This window comes from Carettochelys insculpta, chromosome 3 (assembly GCF_033958435.1).
Source record: "Carettochelys insculpta isolate YL-2023 chromosome 3, ASM3395843v1, whole genome shotgun sequence".
NCBI classification, from domain to species: Eukaryota; Metazoa; Chordata; order Testudines; family Carettochelyidae; genus Carettochelys; species Carettochelys insculpta.
In genome coordinates, this window is record NC_134139.1 from 127,325,717 (window position 1) to 127,338,881 (window position 13,165).

At 47.0% G+C, this 13,165-nt stretch overlaps 1 protein-coding gene across 1 annotated transcript in view; it reads right to left on the minus strand.

The window, feature by feature from the left end:
• Positions 1-13,165, minus strand: part of CRYBG1 (crystallin beta-gamma domain containing 1) — a 169,526-nt gene that overhangs the window by 106,322 nt on the left and 50,039 nt on the right. The window contains exon 2 of the mRNA XM_074988832.1: positions 4,183-4,321. Coding sequence (XP_074844933.1) covers positions 4,183-4,321 — 139 coding nt within the window. The remainder of the gene's footprint in view (positions 1-4,182; positions 4,322-13,165) is intronic.

Consider the following 13,165-nt stretch of genomic DNA (forward strand, 5'->3'; position numbering starts at 1 on the left):
CCTCAAAAGATCACTTAGTGCAGCCCACCATGCTGAAGCAGGACCAAACATATACCTAGACTGTCTTTGACCAATATATGTCTAACTCATGGGTGGGCAAAAATTTTTGATGCGGGGGCCACTCCAAGATTTTGGTAAATGGTCAAAGGCTGCATTTTTCCATGGAGAGGGTACAAGGTCTGGGACTGAGGTTGGGAGCAGAAAGGAGATGGGGTAAGGGACGGGGGTGCAGGATAGGGTGTGGAGTCTGAGAAGAGGCTTGAGTTAAGTTGGGGGTTGTGACATAAGGCAGGGGTGCAGGGTCCAGGAGGGGGCATGCATGCAGAAGAGGATTGTAACCTGAGGGAAGGTTGTAGGTGTGGATGCAGGGTCTGGGAAGGAGCTTTGATCTAGGAAGGGGGTGGTGCACAGGGTTTAGGTGATGACCTGGGCAGTGTAGCCAGACAGAACCCCCCCTTTTGCTCTACTCTATCTTGCTTTCCCTACGTGCTTCGGAGCATGGAAGGGTTAAAAGGAATAGCCCAGCCCTGGAATGCCCAAGAACGCAGATGGGCTTATCTTAGCCACTGCCTTTGAAGCTCCGGAGCAAAGTTAAGACCAATGGGCTCATTAACAGCTGGGCCTGGGACTGCCCTTGGCTAATTACCATCAGTTGATTCACCAGGACACTAGTCCCAGACACGAGGAAAAATCTCCAGCCCATTAAGACACAAATGCCCTCAATTGTCTACCTCACAGGTGTGAACTACACCCTTGAACTCCCTGTGAGAACCAGTATCAGACAGTTTAATTCAATCAAACCAAGGAAGAAGCCTACATGACCCAATGGGTATAAAAGAGGGGTCCGGCACATCCCCTATTTGAACTCCAATCATCTTTCCTGCCAGACAGGAGGGTGGGGGTCTCCCCAGGTCCCCGGGGATGCTCGACTCCTGGAAAAAAAGGACAAAGGACTTCTTCCCAAGGGACTGAGAGGAAACTGGCCAAGCCACATTGGTAATGCAGGGGTAAGAATAAGACCTGCTAGGTATTTTACTTTTCATTTCTTTTGCGCGCATTCAGCACGTATAGATCTATGAATTTAACAAGTATAGATCTATGAATTAGAGTGTATGCTAGCTATTTGTAATCAAAGTATAAACCTTGTAACCACAAGAGCTTAACTCGCTAGGTAAACAAACAAAGCAACATTGTAACAGTAAGAGATTAACTTGTTAGATAAATAAACAAAGTAATTGATTAAGCGGTAACATAACTCTCCTGTTACTGTGCAAAAACGAACACAAAACAAAGAACCTAGCTGCTTTTCAGCAGCTCCCAGCCGGGTCACTAGTGAGCTCTGCCCTGGCAGCTGAAATCTCATATTAATACAAGGGCATAGTGGCATCTCACCTGAGCATCGGCTAACAGGCAGGAAACTGGGGGAGGGCAGTTCCCATGGCAGCATGCATGCACTGACTTAGGCCGTCCCTTTGAGGAACACAGTTTGCAAGGCTGCAGCAGAGAAGAGAATTCAAAAGTTAATGTCTACACAATGCCAATTATTTTGAAATAGTGGTTGGCTTATTAGATATTTCAAAACAGAAGATGCTAATTAGGTGCTAATATGAATATGCAGCGCTTCATTAGCCTAATGGTGGCTGTAAGTGATTTCAAAGGGCTGCTTCCAGAACACGTCACCCATGTAGAGTCATAGAACAGTAGGACTGGAAGGGACCTCGAGAGGCCATCGAGTCCAGCCCCCTGCCCTCATGGCAGGACCAAGTACTGTCTAAACCATCCCTGATCGACACCTATCTAACCTTTTCTTAAATATCTCCAGTGATGGAGATTCCACAACCTCCTTTGGCAATTTATTCCACTGTTTGACCACCCTGACAGTTAGGAATTTTTTCCTAATGTCCAACCTAAACTTCCCTTCCTGCAGTTTAAGTCCATTGCTTCTTGTTCTATCCTCAGAGGCCAAGAAGAACAAGTTTTCTCCCTCCTCCTTATGACACCCTTTTAGATACTTGAAAACTGCTATCATGCACCGCTCAATCTTCTGTTTTCAAAACTAAACAAGCCCAATTCTTTCAGCCTTTCTTCATAGGTCACATTCTCCAGAATTTTAATCAGTCTTGTTGCTCTTTTCTGGACCCTCTCTAATTTCTTTCAAAAGGTCCCCCTGACTTCAAAAGCCCCTTCTTCCAATTTGTTTTTTTTGACATGACTATATTGTGTTGTTTGACAAATAAAATATGCAGAATTTTTCAGAAATCTAAAATATTGTGCAGAGATTTTTTTTACTTTTTGCTGTAGAATCCCTTCAACCTGGAACGCCCCCCCAGAGTAGTTTAGCAGACTATAATTATAAGGATAGCCTCAGGAGTTTTTTTAAAAATAGGCATTACATTAGCAACCCACCAGTCATCTGATATAGAGGCTGAATTACCTGATCGGTTATACATCGCAGCGAGTAGTTGTGCAATTTCATATTTGAGTTCCTTCAGAAATCTTGGGTGAATACCAGCTGATCATGGTGACTTCTTAATGTTTAATTTATCAATTTGTTCCAACACCTCAAACATCTCAATCTGTGACAGTTCCTCAGATTTGTCACCTATAGTTGGGAATCAAATCTTCTGCACTGAAGACCAATGCAAAGAATTCATTTAGCTTCTCAGCAACTCTCTTATCTTTGTGTGCTCTTTTAGGCACCTGCACTGACCAATGTTCACTATAGTTCACTGTGATTACACTTTTGGTCAGAGGCTTTTCAAAGACCTTCTGTCCCATCCTGTGAATCTATTTTTTTCTCTATCACAGTTCTGGAACCTGTGTCATTAAGCTGTGATAGTGAAAGTTCCCCACAGCTTAAAGCACTACTGTGAGTTATACTATTGTGATTTGGGTTCCTCCACTCTTCGGCTTTTGATGTTCCTTGACAAATGCCTCATAGGGAAACTCATGAACGCCCAGATGTGGTTAGGGTAGTGGTCTTCCTGTATATTACTCTGTGTGAGGTAGAACTCCAAACTGAGGAAGCAGAGGAGGAAATCTAACATCGCAGGAAAATCCTAAACACTGAACGATAGTTCATTCTGAGAAAGTGAAGAAAAATACCTCGGCAGCTATGTAATTGCAGACTTTGCCTTAATAGTAACAAGACAAACTTAGTAATGTGACATTTTATTTTTAAGAATCTGACATTGATCATAATGGACTAACTTGTGTGTTGTGCCTAGCTCACGTGCTAATTGTACTTTGCCCAATTACCTTTATTAAATATTCATTGGCATGGTATTGAGCCTTTGAGTTAAAGGCAGTGGTTCTCTTTACATGGAGAGCAGGCATGGGAACTCTCTTATATAGACAAAGAATCCAGAGAGATCTTTGGACAGATATCTAGCCATGTGTCTGAGGACTGTTTACACTTGAAATGTTACAGGTTCACTGCTGAAGTTGCACCGAAGTAGTGCTTCAATGAAGACAATGCCTATATCAACAGGAGGCTCTCCCCTGTTAGTGTAGGTAATCCATCTCCCCAAGAGGCAGTTCTCATCTACTAGTAGTCTGCTGTTTATTCTGTTTATGGGAAAATTACTTTCCCTGTTGAGCCAGGTAGTTTTAAACTAAGTTATGACAAGAAAAGGCATTACACAACCTTGACTGTAATCTAATAGCTGAAATATAGTTCTCACAGTAGACAGAAATAATTGGCATCTTTTTTTCCCACCAGTTTGCTGGCATGCAACAATACTTATGACGAATAGATGAGTTACAGTACTGGAGAAAATGCAAATGCATTCTCTACTTTCTTTCCCTGGAAAATCTTTTTAGCAGGAGACAGTGCATGCCAGTTAGTTAATGCATTAGTGTAAGTGAATGTGCCATCCCTGTATTGTTTCTTGGCTTAGACATATTTCACAATAATGCAGTCTAAAAGGGAAAAACCTCATATGGGCTGTGTGTCTCTGTGGAAGATCACCTCAAGCCATTTCACACACGCAACCCCAACAGTGTATGTTCCCAGAATATCGCAATGCATAATATTCTTGCAAGGTAGCAGATGAGTCCATAAATGTGGGTTGGTTTGTTTGTTTGTTTTTAACAATAAAATTAATAATACTTTTAAAGTGACAGTCCTTTTCTTTCTCAAATGGCCACTCCTCTAATAAAACGGTTTTGATTCCCCCTTACCTTTCTTGTCATTGTTGATAATGCAATGGTAGCTAATGAAATTGTTGAGGGAGTCTCAGAAGACTGGGGATCTGGATATGGTATTGAAGACAACTGGCTTTCCTGAGCAACACAGTGCTTATCAGGTATATTAGAGCATCTGGAAGAGAGAAAACACTGGGTACTTAATACATGTTAATAAAATAAAGTCCAGGGTATGTTTCCTCTGCTATACTCTTAGGCCTGAGCTACACCTAAAATTTAGGTTGACCTATTTCAGTCATCCCAGGATGAAAACTATGTCTCAGGGTGTGAATTCATCAACCTAAGCCTCTCTGTCAGGCATGTGAAACTCAAAGCCTACTGAGAGCCACATGCGTGAAAATGAATAGCTTTCAGGGCCACCAAAGAAAATGTGCTTCTTTTGGAAAGTCATAATTATTTATTATTATAGATTACATTTTAGGTATATTTTGTAACATTTTCAGGTCTTGTTTGAATACAACACTATAATTTTAATTGAGAATTTAACAATATGAATTTTATTGTTTTACAATTTTATTTGTACAGTTATCCCTGAGATAGGTGCGTATCTTGTAGTTGTGTGATTGGGACAGGGATCACTGGTGAAGGGGGAAGACAGCTGGTGGAGCACTTGGCTCTGCCAGCTCAGCCCCAAGAGCCACCATGGGGCAGGGACAGAGGATCCCTCTGTTAAAGGGGATTACCCTGTTAAAGGGCTGTGGCTGGTGGAGCAAAGCTCTGCCAGTGCAGCCCAAGCCGCTGCCATGGTGCAGGGGGAGGAGATCCCCCATCAAGGGGATCCCCTGCCCCGCCCCGCCGCAGCTGGTGGAGCCAAGTGCTCTGCCAGCTCACTTCTCCATTCACAGGGGGATCTGCCCCTGTCCTGTTGAAGGGGTGCTGCTGGCAGAGCAAAGCTCCACCAATGCAGCCCCAGCCACCGTCATGGGAGGACATGGCTGGAAGCCGGCTGGGTGCAGAGCCCCACTGGCAACCATGGGATCCCCTGGCTGGGGGTGGGCTGGATCCCGCAGCCCTGCAGCCAGGGCGCCAAGCCCAGCCAGCAGCCCCAGCTGAAGGAACTGCGGCTGTTGGGGTTGGGGATCACCTGTTGCCCCGCGGCTAGGAAGTAGCTGGGCTCCCAGCCCAGCCCCCAGCGGCAGCCCCAGATGAGGCTGCCATTTGGTTTCTGGCTCCCCTGGGACTTGGGAAACTTACCAGCCATGTTCTGGTCAGTTTCCTAGGTCCTGCTAGCAGCAGGGAGACAGGAACCAAGGGCAGCCTGGTTCACGGCTCCCCTGACTTGTGTGAAGTTGGAGTTACATGGGAGTTGTGAGGGACGCAACCCCCACATAAACGCCGGAGACTACTGTTGCTCAGAAAATTTGAGAAAAGACACAACTAGCAGTGAGGGAAGAAAGAGATAGAAAACACTAATGATAAAAGCAGATAATGGACAAAACCCAACTCAGAAAAGCCAAAACATCTCGAAGACAGGACAGATGGTTTTGCAGCGGATATGCAAAGCCAGGTGTCAGGATGCCTGTGTTCTATGGCTAGCTCTGCAGTCTGTGTGCTGCTGGTTTCATCCTCTTTAAAAATGAGGATAACCTACCTCACAGGAAAGTCACGTGCTACCAACATGAATGAACGAACAGGCTTTGAGATTTGTGGCTGGAAGGAACAGCAGCAAGAGTTAATTTAGAGAAGTCGTACCTGAGGAGACTGGAGCTATACAGACTCCGAGAATGAAGATTAGGGCTGAAAGAAACTGATAACCACCAGCCTGCCACTGGAATGCCCCTGATGTTATATCGCTAAGGGTGTACTTAAGTTGGAACATTTCCATTGCACAGGGTTTACTTTGTCAATCACTGTGACCAGGTTTGAATGATGCTTTGGCTGATTTTATGGATTTCCCTCTCACCTTTGTACGAGGTGGGTACAACACAGTGAAACCCCCTTCCTGCCCCCAACAGCAGCCTCTCACCCCACATGGAGTCTAGAAATTCCCCTTTGCCACACCCGCTTTCAGTGGCCACAGAAGACATCATAATCCAACATTTTTCCTGCATAGAGGAAGCAGGGAGAGAGGAAAGGGGTGCTGGGTAGGAATGGATGGCCCCCAGGAGGGGAAGGGGCGATAGGGAGGGAGACCAGGCCAGGATCTCACGGCTTCTGTGGCTATTGTCCAAAGTCCAGAAAGGACATTTCCTTTCAGTTCCACCGAAGGAGAGACACTGCACTTCCCTCCCACTCTTGGACCCTCCACTTTACACTGCATTCCCCCTCCCCACTTCCTCGGCACTTCCTTCTCAGACAGACATTCTGGGGTTTGCACTGCAGCCCCCATAGCACTGTGTTCTGCCCCTTTTCAGACTCTTTGAGGCTTATATTCCCCCACCCCATTGCACCACCCCTTGAGACCTGCACTGCTCTCTGTTACAGTGCAGCCCTCATTGCGCTGCCCCCCATTGCACCACCCTTTCAGGCCCCCTTGAGGCTTGCGCTACCCCCTCAGGTGCCTTGAGGCTTGTACTGCCCCCCAGGGCACTACCCCCAGGCCTCATAGGGCTTGCACTGCACCCCCACAGTACCCTCTCCATATCATTCTGCCTCATGCTCCTCTGCCCCTTGCTCCACCCCCTCCCCCCATGGCTCCTTACCTGCTGCTGCCCCAGACAGGTGTCCCTCTCCACCTCAGCCCACTTGGGTTTCACTGCATCCTGCCCCCCTGCACCTCCTCCCAATCTAACTCTGCCTTAAGCTCCACTGCCCCTTGCTTCAGCCCCCATGACTCTATCTGCTGCTGCCCCAGGCAGACGCCCCTGTGCGTCTTGGCCCACGTGGGTTTCGGTGCACTCCCATCCCCCATCCCCATATAACTCTGCCTTGTGCTTCTCTGCCCTTTGCTCCGCTCTTTCCTCCCGTGGCTCCTGACCTGCAGCTGCCAGAGGCAGGCACTCCTCTCTGCCTCAGCCCACATGGGTTTCACTGTCCCTCTTCTTATCAGTATCAGCATAGAGCAGCCATGTCAAATGTGTGACCATTTTGTTTTTCCTGTGGCCTGCGACTAGGTGTTAATAAAACACCTCAGTGCAGCCGGCCCGGTCACACACCCTTTTCTCACACACGAGTGACAGGGGGTGGGACAAACACCAAGGCTGGCTCCTCAGGCTGTGTGTGTCCTGCACATGCGTATTAAAACCCAATATCTCTTTATCGATGAGTTTAACTAATTAGACTCCATTGTTTTGTGTGTACCTTTGGGATTACAGGAGGGTCTCACCATCCACAGATTTGCGGTTCCACCTATTCGTGGTTTGCCACGCACCGTGCTGCCCTGCACCATCCCAAGAACAATTCAGTGTGCTCATGCTTTCTCAGAGCTCCCTCACAACCACATCAAGGCCACTAAATGAACACCCAGGCTTAATTATGGCACCAAAAAGGAAAGTGATTGATGCAAACAGTGGTCAACAGGCTAAGAAGAGAAAAAAGGTGATGACATAAAGAAAGAAAGTTGAACTACTGGATAAACTGGCAAGTGGTCACATTATAGCCTCAATATGGCCAGACTATCTAGCTGAATAAATAGCTTTCCATCACAATTTTCCTTTGAGAACGCACCCTTTTTAACTCTCCCCTCCCAAGGGGGCAAAAAACTTTCCAGGCAGCAACTTCAAAGAACCGTGTTGGATGATTAAGGTTGAAGTTGATTGTATTGTCTTTTGTGTTACAGTTTGACTGTTAGTTTACTGCTTTTAAGTTAAATTTCCTGGTTGACTGTTGAACAGCAGGCAATAAAATGTTCTTTCCAAACAATGTGGTGTTTCTGTGTCACTCACACCTCCCTCCTCCTTGTCTCCCACTATTGCAGTTTTCCCTATTTGCAGCTCTCTTTGGAACGTAACCTCTGGGAATGGCGAGGCCTTCCTGAATATTTTACCAGGTGCATTACTTTCCATTTATCAACATTGAATTTCATCTGCCATGAAGTTTCCTAGTCATCCAGTTTTGTGAAATCCCTTTTTAACTCTTTGCAGTCTGTTTTGGACTTAAGTATCTTGAATAAATGTTGTGTTGTTGGCAAATGTTGCCACCTCACCGTTACCCTATTTCCAGGTCATTTATGAATGCATAGTGAACAGCACTGTCCCAGTACAGACTCCTGGGGAAATCTACTATTTACTTCTCTCCATTCTCACCATTTATTTTCACCCTTTGTTGCCTGCCTTATCATCCCTGATGTCACCAAAGTCAATCTGGTGTCTGACCTCTGTAACGTTATTCTCACCCACAATTATTTCTGATTTGGGGACAATTTATACCTCCAGATTAGTGGAACTGCTATGGGCACCCGCATGGCCCCACAATATGCTAATATATTTATGGCTGACCTGGAACGACGATTCCTCAGCTCTCGTCCCTATTACCCCTCCTTTACTTACGATACATCGATGACATCTTTATGATTTGGACTCATGGTATAAAGACTCTAGAAAAATTCCACAGAGACTTTAACAATCTGCATACCACCATCAACTTATGCCTCTGTTACTCCACATGAGAGATACATTGCCTGGACACTACAGTACAAATCAAGGATGGCCTGATCAGTATCACATTCTATAGGAAACCCGCTGACCGCTATACTTACCTACAAGCTTCTAGCTTCCATCCTACATGCACAAAAAGATCCATTGTTTACAGTCAAGACCTTATGTACAATCGCATTTGCGCTGATCCTACTGACAGACACAAAAAATTAAAAGATCTCTACCAAATATTCATAAACCTCAATTACCCACCAGGAGAAGTAAAAAAAAAAATTGACAGGGCTAGACGAATACCCAGAAACCAGCTACTTCAAGATAGGCACCTAAAAACCAACAACAGAACACCACTGGTCATTACCTACAGCCCCCAACTCAAACCACTGCAACGCATTATTAAAGACCTACAACCTATCCTTAATCAGGATGCCACACTGCAGAAGGTCCTAGGTGTCAGTCCTGTTCTCTCCTACAGACAACCCTGCAACCTTATGAGGATACTCACCAGCAACCACAGACGATACCACAATAATATCAAACCTGAAACTTTTCCTTGTAACAAGCCCTGTTGCCAGCTTTGTCCACGTATCTATTCTGGAGATACCATCACTGGACCTAACCGATTTATTCATAGAATCACGGGCACATTCTCATGTTTCTCTACTAACATCATATGTGCCATCATGTGCCAAGAATGCCCACATATTTTTTATACAGGACAAACAGTAAACACGCTTCAACAAAGAATGAATAGACACAAAACAGACATCAAAAAGCTCTGAACTCACAAGCCTGTCAGCCAGCACTTGAATGGAGTGGGCCATTCTGTTAATGACCTGAAAGTCTGTGTTTTACTGGAAAGGAACTTTAAGAATCGACTGCAAAGAGAGAGTGCTGAGCTCTCTGTTATATTCAAATTCGGAACATTAACGTGGGGTTTGAACGGGGACACCAATAACCTGGGTCATTATATGCACTCTTTTACATACTTTGTTTGATCTGACTCTTGACTTCCCCACCTCCTACTGCCCCTCTGCTCTCCTGATTTGCTCACCTTGATTACATTTTTCTGATTTGTAAACCTTGGTAACTATTTTTGGTTCTCTGTGCCTTAAATATTGAGTCTGTTCTGGTATGCCTATGGTTTGAAGAAGTGGGTCTATCCCACAAAAGTTCACCACCTAATAAATTATTTTGTTAGTCTTTAAAGTGCTACTGGACTGCTTTTTTGTCTTTTAAATGAAGTGCCTGAATACTTTCAGGCTCATCTAATTTAGTTTACTTTCACGACAAGTCTTTTGTTATCACCTGACCTCTGTTTATACACAAACTCCCTGACACAAGGGCCACACTGCTCCCAGCTTCTGAACTATCACATATCATACTCCGCATACATTTATACTTCCCGGAAGATCCGCCTCGTCAGGGTTGATCTTTCAGAGTTTGATTTCACACACCTGGTAAAGACACATGAAACCGATCTGTCTGGGGTCAGCAGTCAACCCCAGTACTCTTTGCTCTAGCAAGGAGCTAAGGAAGGTCAGCGTGAAAAAAAAACTCCCATCAACCTTCCTTAGAGAAATCCATTTCCGATACATTGATTCTAGCTGTTGTGGCAGCCCCCTACCTGGAAGCCTCAGGAACCTCCTAGAAGGAAGATATGCAGGGTCTATTTGGAGACCAGGGAGTGGGCGGGCACAGCCCACCCACGACTTAAAGGCCCCTCTTAATAGAAGAGGGATCCCTTTAAAAAAAAAAAAAAAACCATGGCCCCAACAGAGTGAGGGGGACAACTGAGCAAAAAACAGGGATGGGAGTGGGGGTCAGAGATTTAAAACAAGGGGAAGATATGCAGGGTGGTGGGCTAATGCATTCTTGTTCCCTGACTAGGCCAATTCGGACAGCCAGCTGGGGTCTTATTAGGAATCAGCCCTCATTGGTCAGCTGAGGCCCAGCACTCCCTATAAAAGGTTCTCCCAGCTGGTTGCAGGGGGGAAGGTTTTGGAAGGTGTGCTGGAGGAGCAGAGCAGAGCAGAGCAAGCGGGTGAGCGAGAAGGTACCACGGGGAAGCGGTGGGAGAAGTGGCTCAGGTTGAGGTTGCTACACTGGGGCAGGGGTGAAGGCCCTGCCAGTTGCCTCTTGTCCTTGGAGGGACCCTGGGCTGGAGTCCAGGGTAGAGGGTGGGTCTGGACTCCCTCCACCCTTCCCCAGAGGGATTACTCCAGTGGAGCAGACACGGGCCTGCAAGGGGACTGGCTTTATCCTTCCCACTCTGGACTTGCCTATGATGAGGATGGCTCACTAAGCGGAGACTCCTGCCTTTGGAAAGGCCTGGGCAGATAAGGGGTCTCCGTGAGTCTCTGAGGCACAACAGAGAACCACCAGGAAGCGCAGGGACCCACAGGGGCTGACAAGGGACTTTGTCACACTACGCAACTGCTGTAGCTACAACAGCATATCTGAAATCGACTTTCAGATGTAGTGCATGTAGGAGTTAAGAGCTCTACTGGGGCTAGAGTGAGTCAACCCCGAGTACAAAACTGAGGGGAGCAGTGGTGAATGCTAGAGACAGACACAAGGAGGCAAAATAAATATGCCTCCCCACCCTGACTCCTCCTGATGCCACCCTCAGCCTGGGGAGGGCCCTGCCTCTTCCTGTTCCTGCCCTGTCCCACACTCTTCTTCACCCCAACATCTAAATCCTGGTCCCTTCTCTGCCCCCTGCCATCCCTCTGCTCCACTCCCACCCCACCCCTAACTCCCTCTGTTCCCCCATCCTCCACCACGTGACACTGCCTAGTGATGGGGGGGACTGGTACTGGCAGCATGGGTTGGTGTGTGTGCTGGGAAGTCTGACCCCTCCAGCCTGTGGGGCCCCCCACTCATCTCCCCAAGCCTTGTTGCTGGCGGAGGAAGAGGAGAAGCAGGGGGACCACAGCACCCACACATACACAGGCAGTGGGAAGTTGAGCAACGTGGCTGGGAGCTGAGGAAAGTGGAGCAGGCTGGGGCCAGGTCACTCCACTTCCTGCTGCTGAATGCACTGGGCCGGGGGGTGGGGTGGCAAGCCTTACTGCTGGCACCAGGCCACCCACTAGTCTCCTGAGCTACATGGGACCCCTCAAAGTAAAGGATCCAGGGCAGTTGGAGGAACTGAGCTCTGTCTGCCAGCTGCTGCCCCTTCCCCATGGAATTTCAGGGGGCATATGACCCTTAGGGCCCCCACGCACTGCCCTGGTGGGGGCCAGGGGACTGGCCCCACGCGCTGGCACTCCTGTTGGTTTGGAGAAAAGGAGCTCCAGAGGAAACATGATAGTGTCTTCAAATACTTGAAAGACCACCATAAGAAAAGATGGTGAAAAGTTGCTACCACAAACCACAGAGGGCAGGACAAGAAGCAATGGACAAGAGACAGGTGGTTGTGATTAAACCTCAACAAAAACTTCCCAACTGTAAGAAGGAGGACAACGGAACCCTGACTGATGTGGCCCCTGACTGACACACCTCACTCCCCTCTTGCTCCAGCCCCACGGGTGGGAGGTTAGGGAAGGGGTCACAGAGGTTCAGGGCTTCACCCCCAAAGCCAAATTAATTCTTCTGGGGTCCAGGGTGGGACCAAAATTGGGGGCTCTCTCAGTGCTCAAGGTAAGCCACCTCCACAAGAGGAATGGCTCTGGGAGCCTGCCTACACTGGCCATTTACAGCACTATAACTTGCTGAGCTCAGGGAGAGGAGGGCTCTTTCTTCACACTCCTGAGCAAGCAACTTACATTACAGTAACTTGTCAGTGTAGGCAAGCTCTTAGAGTTACTGAATGGAATATAACATGATGGTTTAAACTTTTTAAATCCCTGAGTGATTTAAAGACCACATGACATGAAAGATGATCCCTCTCCTCATGCCACAGTTTAGAAAATAGTCAAGCTACATTCCTTTTTTAAAAAAACAGGAGAGAAGCAGCTATCAGGACATTCTCCCACAAAATGCCTCAGTTCGTCAAAATACCAAATGGCTTGGAGGAAAAAAATAAAATTTACAAAATGTCATGAAGGTTACCAAATCCTCACAGATGTTTGCCCGGCCCATCTACTGTCTCAGACACTCAGGCTACATCTACACTTGAGAGTTTATTAAAAAACCAGGCATTTTGTCAACAAAACCCGGAAAGTAGCCACACTAAAAATGCAATAGAACTCAACACTTTTGTCAACAGCCCTCTGTCTCTCCTCCATGAGACGGAATGCTTTTCTCAACAAAAAAGTTGTGTTGACGCGCTGGAGAGTCCTCTGTCGACAGACAGGGATTTCTGCTCTCCAGGCAGCCCTGTCTGCTGTGCTTCTGTTCGCTGTTTTGTCAAGAGAGGGTCAGGCAGTCTGGCCACTCTCTGTTGACAGAGCAGGTGGCTTTTTCGATCCTCTCGTGTGTGG